A 27,137-nucleotide genomic window follows, 5' to 3' on the forward strand; every position below is an offset into this window, starting at 1 on the left:
TTAACGAATTGAAGAATAAAAACCATATGATTATCTCAATAGATGCAAAAAAAGCTTTTGACAAAATTCAACACCCATTTATGACATAAACTCTCCAGAAAGTGGGCATACAGGGAACCTACCTCAACATAATAAAGGCCATATACGACAAACCCACAGCAAACATCATTCTCAATGGTGAAAAACTGAAAGCATTTCCTCTAAGATCAGGAAAGGGACAAGGATATCCACTCTCACCACTATTATTCAACATAGTTTTGGAAGTTCTAGCCACGGCAATCAGAAAAGAAAAAGAAATAAAAGGAATACAAATTGAAAAAGAACAGTAAAATTGTCAGTGTTTGCAGATGACATGATTCTATACATAGAGAATCCTAAAGATGCCACCAGAAAACTACTAGAGCTAATCAATGAATTTGGTAAAGTAGCAGGATACAAAATTAATGCACAGAAATCTCCTGTATTCCTATACACTAATGATGAAAAATCTGAAAGAGAAATTAAGGAAACACTCTCATTTACCATTGCAACAAAATGAATAAAATACCTAGGAACCAACCTACCTAGGGAGACAAAAGACCTGTTTCCGAAAACTATAAGACACTGATGAAAGAAATTAAAGATGATACCAACAGATGGAGAGATATACCATGTTCTTGGATTGGAAGAATCAATATTGTGAAAATGACAATACTACCCAAAGCAATCTACAGATTCAATGCAATCCCTATCAAATTACCAATGACATTTTTTATGGAACTAGAACAAAAAATCTTAAAATTTGTATGGAGACACAAAAGACCCTGAATAGCCAAAGAAATCTTGAGGGAATAAATGGAGCTGGAGGAATCAGGCTCCCTGACTTCAGACTACACTACAAAGCTACAGTAATCAAGACAATACGGTACTGGCACAAAAACAGAAACACAGATCAATGGAACAAGATAGAAAGACCAGAGATAAACCCATGCACCTACGGTCAACTAATCTATGACAAAGGAGGCAAGGATATACAATGGAGAAAAGACAGTCTCTTCAATAAGTGGTGCTGGGAAAACTGGATAGCTACATGTAAAAGAATGAAATTAGAACACTCCCTAACAGCAAACACAAAAATAAACTCAAAATGGATTCGAGACCTAAATGGAAGACCAGACACTATAAAACTCTTAGAGGAAAATATAGGAAGAACACTCTTTGACATAAATCACAGCAAGATCTTTTTTGATCCATCTCTTAGAGTAATGGAAATAAAAACAAAAATAAACAAATGGGACCTAATGAAACTGCAAAGCTTTTGCACAGCAAAGGAATCCATAAACAAGATGAAAAGACAAGCTTCAGAAAGGGAGAAAATATTTGCAAATGAATCAACGGACAAAGGATTAATCTCCAAAATATATAAACAGCTCATGCACCTCCATATAAAAAAAAAAACCCAATCCAAAAATGGGCAGAAGATCTAAATAGACATTTCTCCAATGAAGACATAGAGATGGCCAAGAGTCACATGAAAAGCCACTCAACATCACTAATTATTAGAGAAATGCAAATTAAAACTACAATGAGGTATCACCTCGCATTGGTTAGAATGGGCATCATCAGAAAATCTACAAACAAAAAATGCTGGAGAGGGTGTGGAGAAAAGGGAACCCTCTTGCACTGTTGGTGGGAATGTAATTTGATTCAGCCACTATGGAGAACAGTTTGGAGGTTCCTTAAACAACTAAAAATAGAATTACCATATGATCCGCCACTGGGCATACCCAGAGAAAACCATAATTCAAGAAGGCACATGCACCCCAATGTTCATTGCAGCACTGTTTACAATTGCCAGGTCATGGAAGCAACCTAAATGCCCATCGACAGACAAATGGATAAAGAAGATGTGGTACATATATATAATGGAATATTACTCAGTCATAAAAAGGAAAGATATTGGGTCATTTGTTGAGACGTGGATGGATCCAGAGACTGTCATACAGAGTGAAGTAAGTCAGAAAGAGAAAAAAAATATCGTATATTAACGCATATATGTGGAACCTAGAAAAATGGTACAGATTAACCGGTTTGCAGCGCAGAAATTGAGACACAGATGTAGAGAACAAACGTATGGACACCAAGGGGGGAAAGTGGTGGGGCAGTGGGGGTGGTGGTGTGAAGAATTGTGAGATTGGGATTGACACGTACACACTGATGTGTATAAAACTGATGACTGCGGCTTCCCTGGTGGCACAGTGGTTGAGAGCCCGCTTGCTGATGCAGGGGACATGGGTTTACGCCCCGGTCTGGGAAGATCCCATGTGCCGCGGAGCGGCTAGGCCTGTGAGCCATGGCTGCTGAGCCTGCGTGTCCGGAGCCTGTGCTCCGCAACGGGAGAGGCCACAACAGTGAGAGGCCCACATATCGCAAAAAAAAAAAAAAAAAAAAAAAAAATTGATGACTAATAAGAATCTGCTGTATAAAAAAAAATAAAATAAAATTCAATAAAAAAAGAAAGAAAAGAAAGTGATCTACTGGTAGCGTAAAAACTGGAATTTTTAAAAAGGAATCCATAGATCTATTTCCTAAACAGAGAAATATATACTCATTTCTTAATATACATTCTTTTTTATAATATTTGAAATTCAGTCACAATACCTGCACATTTTTCCATCCCTGTAGATTTTAGTAATATTTATTCCCAGGGCAGACATGAAGAAATACATACACTGGAAACCTGAGCCAAAGAATGTTCGGTCCACGGGGATGCTCCTGCTTAGCTGTCAGCATCTTGGGAACCCTGCATGTAGGTCAGGGCACTACCCTGGAAGCTGGGTCTCTGCCAAGCCTCACACCCTGTGGGAAATATGTGTACTTACGCAGCTCGCCCACTTTCAAGATCTCACACAGCATCTTGGTCAGCTCTATACTACTGCGGCCAAAGGGACATTCATGCTTATCTTCTCGGCTACTGTTCTCAAGCACAATCTGCAAGCAGGAAAGGGAACAGGTCAGAAAGGAAAGTCAGTTTGTAGAAAACATCAAAAATGTTGGCTCTACTATAAAGAGAAACAGATCCACTCCAGACCACCAAACTAGGGCTCTTGGGGGCAGAACAAAGCTGTACTTTAAGTATATTCTCTGTAAAAGGACTGAAAACTCTCATGTTTTCCAAATCTCCTAAAACCATTTTCAACTCTGTAAGAGGATATCTTGCTCATTGGTTTCCACTTACACAGAGGTGCCCATGGAGAGTTTTTTAAAATAGCACAGTAAAGACTTTTTACTTAAGTGACAAAACCACTCTCTTTTTCTCCCGGTCATATCTTCTCTTTCCTGGGAATAGCAACTCTCTTTCTATGACTTCAGCTCCTACATTTTTTTCCTTTTCTTAAATATTTTTTTCTATTTATGATAGGATATTGAATATAGTTCTCTGTGCTGTACAGTAGGACCTTGTTGTTTATCCATTCTATATATAGAAGCTTACATCTGCTAATCCCAACCTCCCACTCCATCCCTCCCCCAAACCCCTCCCCCTTGGCAAACACCAGTCTGTTCTCTATGTCTGTGATTCTGTTTCTGTTCCATTGATAAGTTCATTTGTGTCATATTTTAGATTCCACATGTAAGTGATATCATATGGTATTTGCCTTTGTCTTTCTGGCTTACTTCACTTAGTTTGATAATCTCTAGTTGCATCCATGTTGCTGCAAATGGCATTATTTTGTCCTTTTTTAATGGTTCAGCTCCTACGTTTAATCACATATTTCCCACAGGAGTTTCCATGTTCTTACAAGATCTCTCCCTTGGCACTAGTTGACCGGACCACACCTAAGGGACACGTGACACAAACTGGACCAACCAGAGTCCTTCCCTGAGACTTATCACACAAAAAGGGAAAAACTGGCCCAACTACGCTGACAGTACCCACGAGGTATGAGTGTAGGAACTACCTGAAAGTGAATCTGCAAGAAAAAAAACAAAAAAAGAAAAAAGGAAAGCAAGCCAAAATGCAAGGGAAAACAGAGAGGAGAGGCACTGGTAGCCCTGACAGCGTTTGAGCGGCTGATCCCACGTGTTCCTGGAGCAAAGCTACTTCCCTAACCGTACAGTTTATTTGCTAAATCCTTCCGCTGAAAATCCTTTGGGCCATCCAATAAATTCTCCTCTTTCCTTAAGCTAGTTTGAGATATTCCTACCATAACTAAGGGAGTCATTCTGCACATGTATTAAACAAAAGGAAAACAAAAGAGGAAACCTCTATTTTAAAGTTACTAAACTTCAAAAATAAAGGGGAATTAGCCAATTGTTCTAAAATGCACAAAATTAAAAAAAAAAAGTTGCCAATCTTCAAATTCATACGTTGACAAAAGGAATAATCAGCATATCCATCTCTGACACCACCTCCAACTTCCTCAATGGAGTTGTCTGGAATGTCCTCAAAAGCTACACCGCCCTGAGTAGGTGCATCCCAGTAGCGTTTACAACAACGTTGTACATCAACTTATGTTGTTTTTCCCCCAGACTATGACCTCTTCGGTGGCAGAAATGATGTTTTATTCATTCAATCAACAGTAATAAATGAGTACCTCTTGTCTACCAGGAAGATGTCTAGGCCTATAAAGTGGAGAACAAGACCAGGGCTCTGACTTATCAGAGCATCCACTCTAATTGAGGGAAACAGATAAAACAAAAGAGGTAATGACAGTTTATAACAGGTGCCATGAAAAAAAGTAGTTGAGGTGGCAAAGAATAACAGGGAAGACTTGGGGAGGAGAGTGTAGACAACTAGGTGACTATTGGGAATCAAAGGGTGAGAAAGAGCTTGCCATGTCAAGGTCTGGGAGAAAGACTGTTTCAGGCAGAGATCAAGGACAGAGCCCCTGAGTTGAGTAAGATGTGTTTTGGACACAACCTCTGTACACTGCCTCGTCTACCATGTGGAGAGGTTTGGAATTGTACAGGGCAGTGTTCAGGTTCCTGGAGCTCAATAACAAAAAAACAAACAACCCAATCCAAAAATGGGCAGAAGACCTAAATAGACATTTCTCCACAGAAGACATACAGATGGAAAAGAGACACATAAAAGCCCGCTCAACATCACTAATTATTAGAGAAATACAAATCAAAAGTACAGTGAGGTATCACCTCACACCAGTTAGAATGGGCATCATCAGAAAATCTATAAACAACAAATGCTGGGAAGGTTTGGTGAAAAGGGAACCCTTTGCACTGTTGGTGGGAATGTAAATTGATACAAGCACTATGGAGAACAGTATGGAGTTTCCTTAAAAAACTAAAAATAATTACCATATGACCCAGCAATCGCACTAATGGGCATGTACCCAGAGAAAACCATAATTCAAAAAGACACATGCACCCCAATGTGCATTGCAGCACTGTTTACAATAGCCAGGTCATGGAAGCAACCTAAATGCCCATCAACAGACGAATGGATAAAGATGTGGTACATATATACAATGGAATATTACTCAGCCATAAAAAGGAACGAAATTGGGTCATTTGTAGAGACGTGGATGGACCTAGAGACCGTCATACAGAGTGAAGTAAGTCAGATAGAGAAAAACAAATATCGTATATTAACGCATATATGTGGAATCTAGAAAAATGGTACAGATGAACTGGTTTGCAAGGCAGAAATAGAGATACTGCTGTAGAGAACAAACGTATGGACAGCAAGGGGGGAAAGTGGGGGTGGGGTGGTGGTGGTGGGATGAATTAGGAGATTGGGATTGACACACATATACTAATATGTATAAAAAAGATATCTAATAAGAACCTGCTGTATTAAATAAATTAATTAATTAATTAATAAATTAATTAATTAAATAATAACTAACCTCCCAATACCCTGGGGCCTCTTGCCTTCTGAGATGGCCCACACTCTGTCTGTGGAGTGTGTTTCTAAATAAATCCACTCCTTACCTATCAATCAAACAATCAATCAATCAATAAAATAAAATAAAGCCAAAGGAGGAGGTTTTCAATACAAATGTGCTCCCATTGTTATCTGCACAAACACTGTAACAATAACACACACACACACACACACACATAATTATTGTATGCACTGACAGTACCACACTAACAAATCAACCATTTCCATTTGGGGATGTTCCTCCAGCATTGCACGTATACCTAACCCTAATCACAACCTAAACAGTTCCACTTGCTGAATCACGGCAGTTTTCGAAGTTCATCATTGTTGCTTTATCACCCTTATGATTGTCCAAGAAGTCGATGAACCATCCCATTTTGTGGGACCTGTCAAGTGTTTGCAGCACATGCTCACATAAATAATTATGCATTGCATATCAGCATGAACCTAGCCTTTGCTGTCCTTGGGATTTATAAAATTCTTCCTTACAGTCTCTTTAGCCAACACGTGTTCTGAGTTGGTTGTTTTTCCTCTGAGAAAGCTGGTCATAAAATCCAACTAAATCCTTTCTCCTGGCAAGCAGGAAGGACCAGCGCTGGAGTCCTTGAAAGCCTCTGCCCCTTTTCATGGTCTCTTTTGGAAATTTGCCTGAACGTGAACAGTCTCATTCGCCTGAGCCTGTATCACCCTCTTCTTTTTAGGAGAATCCTTTCTGGCTCTAATTAGGAATTCCAGTTCAGGAAAGCAGGAGGGAAGAACAACTAAGTTCCCATCAATCAGTGAATCTTTCTCTTTGAAAATGTCTGTATCTGAGATTGCCCCATCAAGGGGCAAATCTGAATCTCTTGATGATGGGAAATGAGTGGGGAAAACAGAGCAAGAAGAAAATAAAGAAAAGACAGGAGACAGGTAGTCTTCAGCCCAGCCCCCAGCTCCCAGCGAGGACATTCCCTGGCATTTCACATTAACAATTCACATTTCACGAGAGCATCAATATTTAATGAGGACGTGATCTGAATACACTGTAGGTGGAATTACTGCAGCCAATAAATGTTCCGAAAACATTTCCAAGGCACTGTTTATTAGCAGGTACTAAATTAAGGAGTAATTTAAGTAACCAATACGTAAATCAGCTTGGAAAAGCCCTTCTCTTTACTCTTTAATGTACCATCCATCTCTAGGGACTACCCTGGTGGCACAGTGGTTAAGAATCCGCCTGCCAATGCAGAGAACACGGGTTCAGGCTCTGGTCCAGGAAGATCCACATGCTGCGGAGCAACTAAGCCCGTGTGCCTCAACTACTGAGCCTGCGCTCTAGAGCCCTCAAGCCACAACTACTGAGCTCGTGTGCCGCAACTACTGAAGCCCGTGTGCCTAGAGCCCGTGCTCTGCAACAAGAGAAGCCACCGCAATGGGAATCCCTCGCACCACAACGAACAGTAGCCCCCACTCACCGCAACTAGAGAAAGCCTGTGCACAGCAACAAAGACCCCACGCAGCCAAAAATAAGTAAATAAATAATTTAAAAAAGAGTCCTATGAACAAAGATCTGTTTTTAAAAAAAATGTGCCATCCATCTTATTGTATTTACCCACCTAGAGAAAAACAGACTCTCCTTCTTGATTGGTTTCTTTAGACAAAGCCGACACAAACCTTTCAAGCTGCCTGTGTGGGCTTTAAGGTCAACATTGTTACAGAAATATTCAGAAAAGACTATGGTTATGAATGTTACTAATAAGATATTACTACAGTGAGAGATCATTCTTAGACTAGACAGTAGTTTTTTTTTTTTTACTTAATACATACACTAATATATCTATTTTCAATTTCAACATTCTGGTATTAATCATGTTTACGTGAGATATTTTGAGCTCTATCTGGAAATATCAAAGCATATTTTTCATCTGTATTTTTTTCCCTCACTCTTTGGTTTTAAAAGCAAACATGCTGGAACAGAAACCTCGATGGATGGAGTACATATTAAAAACTGCTATTATCACTCATTTTAGAATACTTCATATACCGAAAGTAGTTGAAACTGTCTGCATATTTTATAGAACACTTGATATTTATGCAATATTAACTATAAAAAACATTTTATTAAATACTTCAACTTTACAGAGTATATTTACGTATTTTCTATCCACTGATTCCCCAACAAGTCCATAAAATGGATAAGGCAGGTATTATTATTATTCTCTTAAGAAAGTTAAAACAAGAGGAAGAGGTGATCTGCTTAGATCATAGCCTAAGTCACTCCTGGAATTCAATTTTTAAGGTCTTCAATTTCCAAATCTCCTCCTTCCCCATTATATTTCACACACTGCCTTCACATATACATTGCCGTGAAACTCAATGGATTTCATGTCTCAAGAGGCTAAGGGAACTTTGATCAATTTCCTCTATCTCACTGAAGTGGGTTTATAAATCCCAGACCCTTCTAGACAAAGGTATAAGGTTCTCTCTTATCTCATTTATCCCCTAAGGGTCAGTATCTATTGCTCAGGGTTAATGACTTTGTGTGGAGGGTTCCCACAGGCTTTACTTCCATGCATTTTGAGTTCTTCTTCTCCATTAGTGACAAACTTATCTGGCTTGGGAGTTACCTTTAAGTGCCAAGTACATGGCCAACCACACTCTAGTACTTGTCTCTTAGCTTCAGCAACATGTTGCTGACTTACGTTCAGCTGATTGTCCCTGTCACACTTTCCTCCTCTTTCTCTTAAGCTCTCCTCATCTGGGGTGAGTCCAGTCCATTCTGCTTTCCCTGTAGCCAGCCCTGGACCAAGCCTCAAGGGCTTCTTCCATCTCCTCTCATCTGTGGAGGTTTTTGTTCAGGCTGTTTTGACTCTGACGGTCACATGAAGCTTAATGGTCTCCTCACAGGCCAGCAAGGACAGTATGTGAACCTGGACCGTGTTCTCTCCAAGAGAAGGGATTGTCCGTCTCGCGCCAATTCTGACCCAAAGCTGCTGCGGGAAGCATGTGTAACATAGAGAACCTGGGCCAAACTAGTGTAAGCTTGCATGAGGCATTGCGTCTTTTTGTGAATTGTACACAAATTCCAGAAAGCCCACTTCATAGGACTGTTGTGCATCCTAAATCACAAAACAAAGGCAAAATGCCTAAAGCAGACTTGACAGAGTTGGTGTTTATAATCGCTTTATTGCCCTCCCTCTTCGTTTTTCCTTGAGGCCCTTGGCCAACATTTACCAGCAACTAAACAAAAATTATGACTGCAGTGAGACTGGCTCTTTGATGACTGGCCTCTGGGGACAGATGAAAGCAATGCAAAGGCTCTCCCATCATTCCAGCATGAGAAGCATAAAACCGGTGTCACCACCTACTTACACCAGAAATGCAAGATAGGAAGTCCCATGTGCTCATATTCAAGCAGGAATCTTCCACAGGAATACGGGGTTGTGCAAGTGCAGAGAATGAGCAAGGACACCAAAGAATAAGTCACAGCCTGATAGTTTTGGCAATAAAGTCCCAATACTAAACAGTTACAGCCACCATAGGACACCAGTCCTCGGAGTCTTGTCAACCCCACAAGCTCTATTAAAACTTGTCTGTTGGGCTTCCCTGGTGGCGCAGTGGTTGAGAGTCCGCCTGCCGATGCAGGGGACATGGGCTCGTGCCCCAGTCCGGGAAGATCCCACATGCCGCGGAGCGGCTAGGCCCGTGAGCCATGGCCGCTGAGCCTGCGCGTCCGGAGCCTGTGCTCCGCAACGGGAGAGGCCACAACAGCGAGAGGCCCGCGTACCGCAAAAAAAAAAAAAAAAAAAAAGAAATAAAAACCTTTATTTTATCCATGAGCCCCCTCCCTACCCCCAACACAGGGGTACTTTTACATTAGTAACAGAATCAGGGAACACCCCAGAGTGAAGTGTTAGCCCTTAGATCTCATCATCAAGACACAGACATCTTCTAAAGTCAACGGGTAAGGCCACAGTGGGGTCCTCTCACAGGACTTGCGGGCCAAGAGGGAGCCACCTTCTATGCTCCCTTTGGTATTAATGCTAATGGTGATTGGTCTCCGAAAGCCAGAGGGAAGCTTTAGAAAGAGCACTGAACTGCCTCAAGGGGGTTGCACAAGAGCTTAACCGTGATCATGAATTTTGAGCAAGTCCCTAAAATCAAATAAACATGCCAAAGCCTTAATATGATTTTAAGTGGGCAAAGAACAAAGAACATTAAAATTATAGAAACTATGCCAAGCAGGAAGATAAACCAGAAAAAAATCAGAATTCCAGGCTGTTAGTCCACCTGATCCACCACTCCTTCCTCACAGATCAGGATAGTGAGCCCCAAAGTAAAGAGCTTTAACGGCACAGACAAGAGGGCAGAGGAAGAGAAATCACAGCTAGTATTCATCAAGAGCATTTATTTCCCAGGTCTCGTTCGAAGTGTTTTCACTCATTATCTCACGTAAGGTACATGTACTACCACATGACAGAAATACTGTACTATCCCACTTTACAGATGGAGAACCTGAAGCAAAAAGATGTTGTATAATTTGCCCAAGGTTCACATAGCACAAAAATAAACAGACCCAGCTCAGGAACTTAGGTGGCCTAACCCTAGAGCACACATTCCTGGTTACTGATTCCTACTGAAACACATGATACCTACACTTACTGAAAAAGGAGAGGATGAAATAATAATAATAAAGCTTTGATCAGGAAAGTCCTTAACATGGTAGCAGATGACTGGATAATGTGGCTCTGGACAAAGACGATTTTCCTAGATCTACATCTAACAGACTTGGTGACTTAACACATATTCCTTAACGTGAGTTTCCACCTATAAAAATGGGAACAGGAATACCAACCTACAAAGGGCTGTAAAGATTAAATGAAAATAAAAAATGGAGGTAAAGATCTCTTAGTGCCTGAGACATCTCAAATACTCAGTGGGGGAGACGATTGATCTTTTATTGCTATAATAATTACATGAGCTCTTGATTTACAGAAATATTCTTATAACTCTAGGGCAAAGATGTTGATAAAAACCACACACAACAAAAACCCAAACACAACTGCTATCGAAATTATTAATCTTGCTCTTTGGCCAAGTAAGGACTCAGGTGGAATAAATACTGTTTCTGACTTAGGTGGGTTTCCTGAACGTCTTTCAGCATCTTTTGAGAACAGTGGCTCTCAAACTTGAGTGGGCATCAGAATCATCTGGGGGCTTATAAAACCCAGACTGCTGGCTTGCTCCCCGGAATTTGATTCAGCAGGTCTGGGATGGAACGTAAGAAAATATAAAAGCAAGCAAAACAAACTCAAAATTCTTCTGAGGCACTGGGGGGCCTGAGACAGGGAGTGTTAGTAAGGCATTTTAGAGGTCTTTTAAAAATTATTTTTAGCAGCATAGTCTTTAAAAAAGAAAAAAGCTTCTTCCCTGATCCTCAATTGGCCCTTTAGAGAGAAACCACTGTCCATGGTATGTCCAGGGCTGAAGAGCTGGGCCTCCAGGCCTTTGGAAGGGCCAATGACACCAAGCAATCCAGATGGAAAAACCAGTTAAGAGTGAGTGTAACAGATCACCAGGGAAAAGACCACCCAGAGAAGAGTGTGCAAAAACTTGAAGAGCTGTTTCCAAGGGCAAAAGAGCAATGCATCCCAGGAAAAGGAGAAGAAGTATGTACAAAGGGTCAGATTGGTGAAAAAATAAGGTGGAAAGCACACACAAGGAACCGAGATAAATAACAATATGGACAAATGAGAAGAATGGTACAAAACCCAGCTAATGAGGTGAAATTCTTCCAGAATAAAATTAGGCAATTGCACATGCAGAGGCATAATAAAGGCCATAAATATAAAATGGCAAGGAATTGACTGGGTAATGGTGTAGTAATTAAAGCCTGGAGGTTCATAACAGACCTCGAATTGAACATTAATCAACCAAAAAGAAATGCTGCCTGCACTTTGATATCGTGCAACAAAAGCAGGATGTGTGAAATACAGCAAGCAATCACACCCACACGCTGCTGAAAAGTCCTCCCTTTGAGTATGAAGTAGCACCAAGAGGGGAAACGATTAAATAACAGTGTATTTGTGCCTGTGCCTGCACAGTAACCCTGATGTCACTGGAGGAAGCCTAGGCAACAGCTCTGTTGCCTGTTCCAAAGGCCAGAGGATAGCAGGAAAGATTCCCTAGCTGATGCCTGCATCAAAGAAATAGGGCTGGAAGACCTTCTCTCCTGTGCCAGTACACGTCTTCCTGGGCCCAAGGATGGCACAGGTGTGCGTGAAGGCACCTGTAGGCAACCCTAGAGGCTTGGAGAGGTGATATCTGGTTTATTTAAAGCAATGGTTCCCTAACGGAAGCATGCGTTAGAATCATCTGGAAGCTTATTAAAACACAGATTGCTGGGCCCCACCCCCAGAGTTATGATTCAGCTGTTCTGGGGCAAACCCAAGAATCTGCATTTCTAACAAGTTCCCCTGTAATGTGGATGCTGCTAATTTGGGGCCACACTTTATGGACCACTGCTTTAAAGTTATATCACATCTCTACTTCCAGTTTCCATCATTAGCAAACCTCCTGTTTTTCGGACCATGGAAAGCAATGAAAGCAGACAGAAGAAGAAATAAATCTGAGTTTTTTGGGTTTGTTTGTTTTTTCTGTGACTAATAAAAATATCATTAGTAAGAGTTAAAATCCATAGAAAGAGAATGCAGATTGGTAGTGGCCAGGGGTTGGGGGGATGGAGAATGGGAAACCACTGCTTAATGGGTACATGGTTTCCTTTCAGGGTGATGATAATTTATGTCTGGAACTAGGTAGAGGTGACGTTTGCACAACATATCATGAATGTACCAAATGTCGCTGAACAGTTCACTTTGAAATGGTTAATTTTATGTTGTGTGAATTTTGCCTCAATTAAGAAAAGAGTGAATACCCATGGACTGATTACCCTGTGCAAACTCTCAAGTGTTTAACTCCTTTAGTCCTCATAAGTCATCAAAGCAGGACATGTTGCAGATGAGGAAACCATACCTTGGGCATTGAATAACATGCCTGCTGTCCAGCAGTTTAAATGTGATGTACCAGCATCCTGAGTCAACAAGCAAGGCTTCTATGTGATTTCTATACTGTGGTTTGAACTGTTTCTTGGGTGAAGTGAAATGTGTCTATTTCAAACTGGGGTTTAGGACTGACCAGATGTGGGCCCTAGAGGTGATGGTCTGGAAATGGCCCAGGATGACAGTCCTACAGGACACCCAAGGACAGCCACACCCAAGGACAGCTTCACACCCAGGGAGTGAAGCATGAAGGCCTTACAAATTCCTTCGGTATACACTGATGGATAAGGCCTCCACTGCATACTGCTTAAATGCAAATCACATGCCTTTCCTTGCATTTATTTGTGAAAGCTCACTTTTTTTTTTTAACATCTTTATTGGGGTATAATTGCTTTACAATGGTGTGTTAGTTTCTGCTTTGTAACAAAGTGAATCAGTTATACATACACATATGTTCCCATATCTCTTCCCTCTTGCATCTCCCTCCCTCCCACCTTCCCTATCCCTCCCCTCCAGGCGGTCACAAAGCACCTAGCTGATCTCCCTGTGCTATGCGGCGGCTTCCCACTAGCTATCTACCTTACATTTGGTAGTGTATATATGTCCATGCCTCTCTCTCGCTTTGTCCCAGCTCACCCTTCCCCCTCCCCATATCCTCAAGTCCGTTCTCTAGTAGGTCTGTGTCTTTATTCCTGTCTTACCCCTAGGTTATGATATTGCAGATATACAAAGGACAACCGTAAGTTGGCTCAAGCTTTAAAGCACTCACTGATCACCTGAAGATCTTGTTAAAATGCAGATTCTGATCCAGTAGCCTGGGGTAAGCCTGAGGCCCTGCATTTCTAACCAGATCCCAGAAGATGCTGATGCTGCTGGTCCAAGCACCACATTTTGAAAATCAAAATACTATCCTCCCCCAAATCTACCACGGAAGTTCTAGCCCCACTCTCCTCCACACCCTTTGATTGATTCATTTATCCAACAAAGCTTTTCTTTAAGCCTTGATTATTGCTAAGTAACTTGCTGGATGCTAAAAATACACATACGAGTAAAATACCATCTTCAGGGGCTTGCAGTCTACTTGGAAGACATATGGGGATGGGATTTGTAGGGCGGACAGACTTTCATTTGCTATGTAACTCTTCTGTGTCCTTCTAAATTGTTTGCATTTTTTACAAGGAAGTACGACTCTCTGGGATGAAGGTTCATGTGAAACGCAGTGGGCAGGCAGGCTAAGCTTCATCAAGAGGATAAAACTTGAAGGAGCAGAAACTAATTCCAGACTCTCTTCCGAGGCATCTTTTTAACATTCCAAACCAGAGGTGAGCTATGGACTGTAGTAAAGATTAATTGCAACTGGGAAATGGATACCGAATGAAGGCAGAGAAGCCCCTCTGTATCTTGGGCAATATTAGCAATAAATCACACGATCACAAGTCAGAATTTTGACTCACTCAACGTTGCATTATTGAATACAAATGCCTCCTGTCTCCTTCAGTGGAATACAAAGACACCAAGATGTTTGGCATTGTCTGACAGTCACCGTTGGATGAAAAATTAGCCTTGACATTTCTCAAGCCTGACTTCTTACTGAGAAATTGTCACCACTTGTCTTAACAGTTATTGCAGTCTTAAAGCTATGTTACACTCACATATATTTGTCTGAAACATATTTGGATGTAACTCACTTTACTAAACAAACACATTCTCGGAGAGCTAGTGATAAAATGGATTCCTGTAAGTCAGATCACACCTGACTTTTTTTTTTTCGTTTTCTCACTTGGCTCACAGATTTATAAATTCACTCTGGTTTGGGAGAATGGACATGAAGGGATGAAAAGGTGAGGAAGAGAGAAATATTTTCCATCACCCTCTTCTGGACAATAATAATCTGCCTTTGCAGAAATATTTTCAAACAAAAAATGTCAATTTTCCAATTATACACATATTAAATTAGCTACAATGGAAAAATTATTTATTGGAACCTAATTAAGAAATTAAGCCATACATTGTTTTACTTCAAGTTAAAGGCATGTGAAAAGGAAATCTTTCTTCTATTAAATCTCGCCTTTTAAAAGGAATTTATCTCATTATATCTAATTCTATATAAGCATCCCAAATTTTGGCTAATTCTGCCAAACGAGAGATCTCTGCTGTGAGACAGCCCTCCTACAGGGGTAGGTCCATATGTGATTCCTTCTGTGGGAATTGCTTCCCCTGACACCCGTCCACCCCTACCTCCCCTCCCGTGCCTGTCTAAATTGTCCTTCTCCTTTGGCCCCAAGCCAGTGTCACTTTCTTCATAAAACCTAATGCAATTCCTTTGTCTAAAAACCCACAGTCCTTTATCTATATCTTTCTCACAGCAATTCTCACTTTCTGCTCCAAATTGTGGTGAAATACATGTCTTACTTCCCCTGGTGGGGTTGAGCCCTTGAGGTCAGGAACCATATCTCAGTCACCTGTGAATTCCCCACACCACAGCATACACTAGGCACTTATTAATGAACAATGAACACTAGCTTGCCTGGTTTTTTTTTTGGCTGCATTGGGTCTTCGCTGCTGCGCGTGGGGTCTCTCTAGTTGCGGCGAGTGGGGGCTACTCTTCGTTGCGGTGTGAGGGCTTCTCATTGCTGTGGCTTCTCTTGTTGTGGAGCATGGGCTCTAGGCACATGGGTTCGGTAGTTGTGGTTCTAGAGCGCAGGCTCAGTAGTTGTGGCACACGGGCTTAGTTGCTCTGTGGTATATAGGATCTTCCCAGACCAGGGCTCGAACCCGTGCCCTCTGCATTGGCAGGCGGATTCTTAACTACCGTGCCACCAGGGAAGTCCCTTGCCTGGTTTTAATATGAGAATTTTCATAATCTATTATTTAACATTCACGTGCATCCTGAGTTCCAATTACCTCCTTATCCCCCGTCATCCACATTCCCCATTGTATTTCCCTGTGGATTTTATCAGAAGCAATGACTTCTGTGATGCTCCCAGCAACCTCTGACCTCACCCTGTCCTTTGCTGAGGGGGTGCTCAGGACCCAGAAGTTACCTGGAGTCTAGCCGTGTGGCTAGGAATCCAAGCTGTGGAGGAAAACTCATTTAGAAACTCTCTGAGTCTACTGCTTGTGCAGGGACAACATGGCCAGATGAAGGACAAACTCAGAAGGGAATTCTCTCTGGGCCAAAGCCCACATACCAAAGGCCTGCTTAAGGAAACTGAATACTCACCTTCTTTGGGCATGGGGAAAACAAACATTTACAGAGAGTTGGAATGTGGGAAAAATGTCCTTAGTTGTATGTTTATGGAAAACACTTGGCAATTATTTGCTATAAACACTTCCTGTGATGCTGAGAATGAAAACCAGCAGGAAAAATTGTCTGAGATGATAGGAGGCCAACTTCCATAGCAAAGGAACGTGCCCCCCACATACCCCTCACGCTCCACTCCTCAGCCTCCTGTTGCCATGAAGGGGGACCCAGAATCTGGGTTTGCGTGAATGGGGGCAGGTTCTCTTAGTCATTTTCTTATACAGAACCCATGTCTACTCATGTAACATACACTTATTCTCACGGCTTTCATAACTAAGATTTTAGGTGAGGCTTGATACCATGTAGCTCATCAGTTCTAACAAACTGTGGCCATTTCAATGACCCCACCCACTGAAAGGCAGATTTCTTCCAAGTCTGATTTCAGTTTTGATTCTCTGACAAATATCACATATGGCCATGAAGGACTTCCGAGGGGAAAAGAGAGATGTAACACTGGTCAGGGATTCGACATATCAACTCTTTAATCTTTTGTTTAGTGAATAATTTAAATGTCCCGGTGCTAGACAGTGAGGACAAAAGACCAAAAAAAAAAAAAAAAAGAGGAAAAAGGTCTCTGCTCAAAAATGTCATGCTTGAGAGAAATAATGATCAAATAATAAAACAAGTAATTATATAATTCCAAGTTAAGTCAGTGCTATAAAGGAAATAACAAGGAAAGAAAAGCAATAAAAGAGGAGCCTTCAGGATGAAGTCCTAAAGAATGAATGAGAGTTACGTGGGCAAGTAAGTATGGGCAGAGAAAAGGGGGGCTGAGATAACAGGAACAGCATGTGCAAGAGCCCTGTGGCACAAAAGCATCACCATTCAAGAAATGAAACTGACTTCCCTGATCTTGGTAATCACAAGTTTGTAGACAGGTATGAATGACATATATCAGGGTCTTCTAAAAGCCACCAAGTTCAAGGACGCTTGTACTTATGTACAGAATAGCATTTGATAAACCAGCCAGAGAGAAATTAGTTGTTAGGGCTGTTATATCTGTTACTAACAGTGTTTCAGTTGCTCTATCAAATGTAAGAAAAATATTGTCTATGATTTATACTAAATTTTGGAACCTTGGGTTTTACCAAGGCAGAGGAAAAGTCGATAAAATTAAGGTCAATGTAAAAATAAAGTTACCTGACAGTGTCAAACACTCCTGGGTGTACCAGGTGTATTGCCTAGTTCTGAAGGGGAAAGCTATTTTTACAGAATACAATGAAACATTCAGGAACACTACCACCTAAATTCTATTATACCAATACAAATTGCCTTCTGATTTGGTAGGCAGATTGCTAATACTGGCTGGACTCTGGTCACATGAATACAATTTAAAAATGAAAGTCAGCAGTGATTCACCCAAGTATAAGCATCAGCGTATCTGGGGCAAGCCCATTTTGGGCCACACCAATATAACTGCTAATTTGGTTTCCATTCCAGAATGCACAAAGGCCAGAAGGACAGCTGCAGTCAGGGAGATGATAGCATAGTCCAGATAAAAACCTGTTCTGTGGTATCTTACCTTGGGGTGACTGGCGATCCGGCCAGACGGCAGAACACCAGAACGCACTCAATTCAGGTACCGATTTAACAGATATGTGCTGAGTGCCTTCTGTGTGTCTGCCACTGCGCTGGCACTGGGGCACAGGAGAGATGCAGTACACAGTCCCTGCCCTCATGGAGCTTACACACTTGTACAGGTAAACAGGAAATAGACACAAAGGTAAATTTAGAGTATGTAAACAAGCATTACATTTGGAGCAAAACAAAAGAGGTAAGATGGACAGGGAGGTAAGGGATGAAATTACGGCTTTATATTTGCTGGTGAAGAAAGGCCACCCTGAGCCTAGAGTAAGCGAGGGAAGAAGGTCCCTGGCTAAGTGGGGAGCAGATTCCCTGGAAACGAAGAGGCAAGTATAGACATACCTTGGAGGTATTATAGGTTTGGTTCCAAACCACTGCAATAAAGTGAATATCAAAATAAAGTGAGTCACAGATTTTTTGGTTTCTCAGTGCATATAAAAGTTATGTTTACACTATACTGCAGTCTATTAAGTGTGCAAAACAATGTCATCTTTAATTAAAAAACACTCTACTGCTAAAAAATGCTGACCAGCATCTGAGGCTTCACCAGCATCTAGGCCTAATCTTTTTGTTGGTGGAGGGTCTTGCCTCGATGTTGATGGCTTCTGACTGATCAGGGTGGTGCTGCTGAAGGTTGGGGTGACTGTGATAATTTCTTAAAATGAGACAACAATGAAATTGGCCCCATTGATTGATTCTTCCTTTCATGAATGATTTCTCTGTACCATGCAATGCTGTCTGATAGCATTTCACTCACAGCAGAACTTCTTTCAAAATTGGAGTCAGTTCTATCAAACCCTGCCACTGCTTTATCAATTAAGTTTATGTAATATTCTAAATCCTATACTGCCTTTTCAATAATCTTCACAGCATCTTCATCAGGAGTAGATTCCACCTCAAGAAACTACTTTCTTTGCTCATCCATAAGAAGTAACTCCTCATCTGCTAAAGTTTTATCATGAGATTGTAGCAATTCAGTCACATCTTCAGGCTCCATGTCTAATTCTAGTTCTCCTGTTGATTCCACCACATCTGCAGTTACTTCCTCCACTGAAGTCTTGAACCCCTCAAAGTCATGCATGAAGGCTGGAATCAGCTTCTTCCAAACTCCTGTTAATGTTGACATTTTGACCTCTTCCCATGAATCACAATGTTCTTAATGGTATCTAGCATGGCAAATCCTTTCCAGAAACTTTTCAGTTTACTTTGCCCAGATCCATCAGAGGAATCACTATCTATGGCAGCTATAGCCTCACAAAAATGTATTTCTTGAAGAACAGGACTTGAAAATGGAAATTACTCCTTAATCCGTGGACTGCAGAATGGATGTTGTGTTAGCATGCATGAAAAAAACATTAATCTCCATCAGAATTCTTGGGTGACCAGGTGCAGTGTCGATACGCAGAAATATTTCGAAATGAACGTTTTTTTCTGAGCAGTAGGTGTCAACAGTGAGCTTAAAATATTCAGGAGACCATGTTGTAAACGGATATGCTGCCATCCAGGATTTTTGTTCCATTTATAGAACACAGGCAGAGTCAACTTAGCATAATTCTGAAGGGCCGTAGGATTTTCATAATGGTAAATAAGCATTGGCTTCAACTTAAAATCACCAGCTGCATTAGCCCCTAACAAGAGAGTCAGCCTGTCCTTTAAAGTTTGAAGCCAGGCATTGACTTCTCCTCTCTAACTATGAAAGTCCTAGATGACATCTTCCAATAGAAGGCTATTCTGTCTACGCTGAAAATGTGTTGTTTGGTAGAGTCACCTTCATTCATGATCTGAGCTAGATCTTCTGGATAACTTGCTGCAGCTTCTGCATCAGCACTTGCTGCTTCACCTTGCACGCTGATGTTACGGAGATGGCTTCTTGCTTTAAACCTCATGAAGCAAACGCTGCTAGCTTCAAACTTTTCTTCTCCAGCTTCCTCACCCTCGCAGCCTTCACAGAACTGAAGAAAGTTAGGGCCTTACTATGGATTAGGCTTTGGCTTAATAGAATGTTGTCGCTGGTTTAATCTTCCATCCAGACCACTAAAACTTTATTCATATCAGCAGTAAGACTGTTTCACTTTCTTATCGTATGTGTGTCCACTGGAGTTGTAGTTTTATTTCCTTCAAGAAGTTTTCCTTTGCATTTACAACTTGCTGTTTGGTGCAAGAGGCCTAGCTTTCAGCCTATCTTGACTTTCCACATGGCTTTCTCACCAAGCTTAGTCAACTCTAGCTTTTGATTTAACGTGAGAGACATGAGACTCTTCCTTTCACTTAAACACTTAGAGGGCATTGTAGGGTTATTAACTGGCCTAATTTCAATATTGTTGTGTCTCAGGGAATAGGGAGGCCCAAGGAGAGGAAAAGAGATGGGGGAATGGTCAGTCGGTGGAGCAGTTAGAACACAAGTGTTTATCAAGTTCACCATCTTATACCGGTGCAGTTCGTGGTGCCCCCGAACAATTATAATAGTAACATCAAAGATCACTGGTCAGGGCTTCCCTGGTGGCACAGTGGTTGAGAATCTGCCTGCCGACGCAGGGGACGCGGGTTCAAGCCCTGGTCTGGGAGGACCCCACATGCCATGGAGCAACTGGGCCCGTGAGCCACAATTACTGAGCCTGTGCATCTGGAGCCTGTGCTCTGCAACAAGAGAGGCCGCAATAGTGAGAAGCCTGCGCACCGCGAAGAGTGGCCCCCGCTCGCCGCAACTGGAGAAAGCCCTCGCACAGAAACGAAGACCCAACACAGCCAAAAATAAATAAATAAATTTTAAAAAGATCACTGATCACAGATGATCATGACAAATGTAATAATAATTAAAAAGCTTGAAATATTGCAAGAATTACCAAAACGTGACAAAGAAACACAGAGCGAACGGATGCTGTTCAATAGACTTGCTCAAATACAGGTTGCCACAAACCTTCAACTGGTAATAAAACACAATATCTGTGAAGAGCAATAAAATGAGGTATGCCTGTACCAGGACCAGAGGTTGGAATCACCTGGGATGTTCAAGGTAGATAGAATGTTATGAACTGATCCGTGTCCCCCAAAAATCTGTATGTTGAAGGTCTAACCCTCAGTCTCCCACGATGTGACTGTATTGGGAGACAGAGCTTTTAAAGAGGCAAGTAATTTAAAATGAGGCCATCAGCATGAAGCCCTAATTCAATATGACTGATGCCCCTATAAGAAGAGAAAGAGACACCAGGGATGTGAGTGCACAGCAAGATGACTACGTGAGGACACAGCAAGTAGGCAGCTGTCTGCAAACCAAGGAGAGAGGCCTCAGGAGGAGCCAACCCTGCAGGCACCTTATCTCAAACTTCTAGTCTCCAGAACTGTTAAAGGATATATTTCTATTCTCTGAGCCACCCAGTCTATAGTGCTTTGTTATGGCAGTCCTAGCAAACTAATACTGAGGTTCATCAACTTGATAAAGAACACCTATAAAAACTCTACAGCTAACATCATACTTAATGGTGAAAAACTTGACTCTTTCCCCCTAATATCTGGATATTCCTTCTTACTATTACTATTCAACTGCTTATTGGAAGTCCTAGTTAATGCAATAAGATAAGAAAAGGACTTAAAAAGTATAGCGATTGGGAAGGAAGAATAAAATTATTGGTGCACAGATGACATGATTGTTTATCTAGAAAATTTCAAAGGAACAACAACAAAAAAACCTCCTGTAACTAACAGGCAATTACAGCAAGACTGTAGGTTATTGGTTTCATTAAATCAAACAAAGTACTACATTAATGCAAGATGTTAATAATGTGGGAAACTGTGTGTGGGAGAGGGACAAAAGGGGATATGTGGGAACCCTCTGTACTTTCTGCTGAATTTTTCTGTAAACCTAAAACTGCTCTAAAAAATGATGTCCATTATTTAGAAATAATTTAAAAACCAGTGAGGTCTGTAACACCTTCCAGTTCGAGACACACAGAAGAGAGGGGATTCCCAGAAATCTTTCCCGTCTTAAAGGGACAGGCAGATGTGAAGGACAGCTCTCTCGGAACTTCTGCTCTACAACATGGCACAGCAGTTACAGCAGAAAGGGGAGAAGCCACAGCAAACCTGCAGCACAGCAGCTACTGAGCCCTCCACAATGAAGGTAGAAAATGCACAATTAAAGGGGGAAGCTTGGTCAATGACAGCAGAAAGGAGGCAGCTTGTCACAGAGAAGGTACTCAATAAATATTTGTTTAACTAATTTAGTGAGACCAAAAAAATGGACAATGTGGACTGAGAAAGAATCAGTTTGGAGAAACAATGGGAAGATATTACTGGGTCTAAGATAGAGACCCCAGGATAGCCGCTGTTGACTAAGGGTTTTGCTGGTGCCCTAACGAGGGACAGTGTCATCCACACATAAGGCTGTCTGTAGTTTCTAACCTTGTAATTCACACTGGGCCTAGGTTTGCACTGTGTCAACTGCTTATATTTCATTCTATTGGTTGGTTACATTTTTTCTCAAGCAATCCATCAATGTGTTTTAAAGTCCCACTGTGCTTTAAAGCCCCACTGTGTTTTAAAGTTTAAAAAAACAGAAACAAAAAACCCTTCAGATAGCTAAGTAAAAAATTCTAAACCTAATACCCAGCTTGGGCTGGTAGCAAAGGAGAATGCAATAAGTAACTACCATGTTTTAGACCTGCTTCAGACTCCAGGTACTGAAGCCAGTACCAAACGAACTCAGATGGCGAGAACTCAGAGTACAAGCACTGTTATATCCAGCAATCATTAATGGATGTGGAACCTGCCTTCCCTCCCTCCGATGATGGATCTTCTGAGATAAAACCAAGCCCATGCTGAAAAATGATCTCATCCTGAGGCCTGAAGCGTTCCATTCAAATCACTGGTTTTCGAAGTCAGAAATTCTACTTGCCAGCGCAATTAGTAAAAATCTAATCACATACATTCAGACTCTCAGGGGGTCCTGATTGTTTGGCAATAACACTTGGTTATTCACAATCAACAAAATTAATGCCACTATTTTTAAAACATGAAAGAAAACTACATAAAAACAAGCCTCCAGGGGCTTCCCTGGTGGCGCAGTGGTTGAGAGTCCGCCTGCCGATGCAAGGGACACGGGTTCGTGCCCCGGTCCGGGAAGATCCCACATGCCGCGGAGCGGCTGGGCCCGTGAGCCGTGGCCGCTGAGCCTGTGCGTCTGGAGCCTGTGCTCCGCAACGGGAGAGGCCACAACAGTGAGAGGCCCGTGTACCACAAAAAAACAAAACAACAACAAAAAAAACAAGCCTCCAAGCCGTGGACCTTGGTCAAAGAAAGAAAAAAAAATTAGAAAGAATAAAGTATTTAAATGAATTATTAGACAAAGATTCATTTTAAAGTCCCAGCAAGGCTTTGCCTTGAGGTCCTTGTTATTCTATGGATTCTGTGCTCCAGATCACCTAGAAGGAAAATGTCACTCAAACAAAAAAAAAAGGTTCCTTTACATGAAACTGTGTGTTTCACTGGCAACATATAATTTCATTTAAAAAAAATTAGGAGCAATTGCTGCTGAAGCCATTTCAGGGACAAGGGGAGGGAAGGATCTGTCAGCACTATGGGAACAAAAAAAATGATGTGCCACTAAGCTTTATTCCAATCATTTGCTTCATAGTTAAGTTTAATTACACATTACACACTGTCTTGTAATTATGTCGCTTGGGAAACTGCCAATTTCCCCCTTGAAATGTTAAAAGTTCCTTAATTTATTTTAAAGGCTCAGCATTGCCTCCATCACACCCCCCTTGGTACATGAGGGATACTTGGTTTCTGTCCCCCTTAAAGGGCAGCAAGAACTCCATTGTGTGGTCTGACACACAGCGCAGAGGGCTGACTGTGCTGAGAGCGCCAAGCATACTAGGCCTCCGTATTTATAATAATATCGGATGACTTTTTTTCTTTAATATTTACAACCAGAGAATTTGAGAAGCATGCCTAATCTTTTCCTCTACACTTGGGAGGTTGAAATTAAAGTCCTTTAGTCTCAGCAAGGGAACAAATACACAACACAAGATGAAGAACCTGCTCTCCGGGAGTTGACCACAAGGATGGAAGGACAGCAAACATTAAGTGCAGAAATATGAAACCCCCAGGAGAAGGGACAGTAATCAAGTACAACTTTATGTGGAAAAGGAAAAGGCAAGTAAAAGAAGTTAAGCACCTACTGTGTGTCGACAATGCATTCAGAACTTCACAAAGGTCATCAATATCATGGCCACCAAGTCAAGCCCCTCAAGTACCAGGCAGATAACTAGAATTCATAAAGCAGCCAGACAGAATATAATAGGGAGTCCTGGGGTTCATGGTTATTTGGAAAGGGAGTTCAGGTAATTCACATTCTCTTCCCTTTAAAAGTACTGTGCCAGTTGAGCAAAATACATCCTTAGAACTTACTTGAACTGTGGCTGCAACCCCTATATGAATCTCTGAACTCCTAAAATGCAGAGTGTGGACACTGGAAGCAGACTTTTGTCTTAAATTCAGCTCTAGCACTTCCTTCGCTGTGGGTAATCCCTCCTGTGTGTCAGTTTCCTCATCCACAAAATGGAAATAATAACAGTGTCAACCTCACAGTGGTGCTGTGAGATATTAATGAAAGTGTTTAGCATACTTGTTATCTCACAGCAAGCTCTACGTTTGCTATTATAACTATGTTTATGCCCTCTGACACAGGAAAAGTTGAAGAGTTTCCCTAGAATAACTTTGAACTTGAGGTGGGCCTCAATGGACAGAGAGATCTACATACGGGAAGAAGAGGGGTACCAAAGCTACCTTATCTTCCCACCTCTGGGAGCACCGAAGAGAAGATTACAAATAATGTATGTGAAATATTCAAAATACAGTAAAGACTTAAAATATGGAAGCTTTTCTCATGCTAAATCATCTCATAGCATTTTCTTGTCAGTACTGCCTCAAGAACAAGGCCTCTCATGTCCCAGCAGTGAGTTAGGGTCTACACCATTACTTCTCCCAACTATTCGTAAAAAGTATTGTTTATTATGTACGCATCACGAGGAGGAAGAAAGGTTTTAAAATAGTGTAAACATACTTAAATTTTTTCATCTGTTAAAAATGGCTACCATAAAAGAACCTTGAGAAAACAACTCTTAGGTACAAATAGCCGTCTTTCCCCATAATCTTATTTACTTGACATATTATAAATATTTCTGTTCTGATTTAGTAAGATACTAAAAACACATGTGCCCTGGCTCACAACTGCATAAAACCATTGAAATAAATCTTGCTTTTGAAGGCATTTCTATTTTCCCTTCTCAGGAAATTCATTCTCTTCTATCACAGTCACCCAGTCTGCAAATATATTCCAACTGGATGAGATGTTGACCGTAAATTTTGAGGGATGTTGAGGCAAAGAACTTCAGGGCACATAAAGAACAAGCCATTTCCAGAATTTACTTTTAATTTTGTTACTAGAAGACTTGAGATCTTATAAATTGTGTAATTAGTTCGGAGACAACCTCATTAAGGAAACACTGGGAGTTCCCTGGTCCCTAGTGGTTAGGATGCCAGCTTTCACTGCCGTGGTCTGGGTTCAATCCCTGGTTGGGGAACTGAGATCCCATAAGCGGTGTGGTGTAGCCAAAAAAAAAAAAAATTTTTTTACTTATAACATAGCACCACACCAAATAAAATATACAAAAAGGGTCAAGTTTGTTCTTTTCCATATTGACTCAACATCAGAATATTTCTCTAAGAAGTAGTGCCACTGTTTAAAATTAGGTCTCTGGGGAAGGAAGCAAATCCTAAGTGATTGTGATATGGTTAAACAGTATGATAATTTATAAAACAGTGAAATGTTTATCTGCTCAATATCTGCTCAATATAGTGTAGAAAACTGCAAATAAATATCAAGTAAAACAGTTTTATGACTTGATAGATGTGCCAAGGATAGGTCACTTTTAAAAATTCAGAAGAAAATTTTAAAAAACCCAAGGGGGAAAAAAGAAAACAAGATAAAACGAAACAAAACAACAACAAAAATTATACTCTCTTCCTTTGCTTGCTGTTCTATTTTCTGTTACCTAAGAACTAGACCCTGCCATTCTTATTGACCACCACTGCCCATATCTCACTGCCTACTAGAAACACCCACCTGGACAGTTGTCCCATATGCATATAGTATCTGGATGTCTCCAAATGACCAACCCCTCAGACCCACAGATCTAGTTCATCAATGACACCACCATCCATCCACTCAAGCCAGTATCTCCCTTTTCCTTGGAGAGAGTCTAGTTTACCTTAGCTCCAAAATAATTCATTCTAACTGCTTCTCCCCAATGTCACAGCCACTAGCCTTATCAAGTTACCATCATTTCTCTCTAATTTCCCCAATTTTATTTTTGCTGCTAGTCTTGATTTCTCACATTTGTTTTCTGGCAGGAGAGTGATTTTTCTAAAATTAACTCTCATCATCTTTACTTAAAATAGTTCAGAAATTCTTCACTGCCTTTGGGCTAAGGCACAAGCGAGCACCTTAATACGGTGTGGAGGGTCCCTAATGAACTAGCCCACATTTGCCTCCCAAGCCATGATCATATTTGCCACTCCCTGTCTTAACCATGCTGTACTATTTGTGGTTCCTTGAACAAAGCACACACCTTTATGCCTCTGTTCACATGTTTCCCTCTGCTTGGAGTACTCTCTCACATCCTCCTTCCCCTCACCTGATAACTAGTACTATCCAACAGGCCTTAGTGTAGATGCCACTTTTTTTTTTTTTTTTTTTAAGGTATGCGGGCCTCTCACTGTTGTGGCCTCTCCTGCTGCGGAGCACAGGCTCCAGACACGCAGGCTCAGTGGCCATGGCTCACGGGCCCAGCCGCTCCGCGGCATGTGGGATCCTCCCAGACCAGGGCACGAACCCGTGTCCCCTGCATCGGCAGGCGGACTCTCAACCACTGCACCACCAGGGAAGCCCTAGATGCCACTTCTTGAAGGAAATTTTACTGACCTGACTCCCACATCTGTGTTTATGACTCTCCTCTGTGCCCCCAGTATCACTCCTGCCCAATCAAAATCCATTCTAAGTGGCTTGGAAAGTGCTGGCATTTAACTCTTCCTCCAACTACCCCTCCTTCCATCGCTAGACGGTAAAATCCTCAATGACAGGACAATGAGTGACTTGTTCCTTGGGGAATCTCTATCCCCTCCCTCACTGCAGGCCATTTGATAGTTACTCAGTCAGTAAACATGTGCAGCTTGAGTGCCTGAAAAAGAAAAAAGATCCACAGACAGAGTCGTGAGGATTATGTGCATTTGATGGGCAGGCAGAGGGAGAGAAACCCATCAGAGAGAC

The 27,137-nt window shown here is 41.5% G+C and overlaps 1 protein-coding gene across 3 annotated transcripts in view; it reads right to left on the reverse strand.

Annotated features, from left to right (window-relative positions):
• ELMO1 (engulfment and cell motility 1) overlaps positions 1-27,137 on the reverse strand; it is a 547,030-nt gene that overhangs the window by 248,089 nt on the left and 271,804 nt on the right. For all 3 annotated transcript variants that reach the window (XM_060020724.1, XM_060020723.1, XM_060020725.1), the window contains one exon: positions 2,862-2,970. In XM_060020724.1, the coding sequence (XP_059876707.1) occupies positions 2,862-2,970 (109 nt within the window). The remainder of the gene's footprint in view (positions 1-2,861; positions 2,971-27,137) is intronic.

The sequence above is a fragment of the Delphinus delphis genome, chromosome 9 (assembly GCF_949987515.2).
Source record: "Delphinus delphis chromosome 9, mDelDel1.2, whole genome shotgun sequence".
NCBI lineage: Eukaryota > Metazoa > Chordata > Mammalia > Artiodactyla > Delphinidae > Delphinus > Delphinus delphis.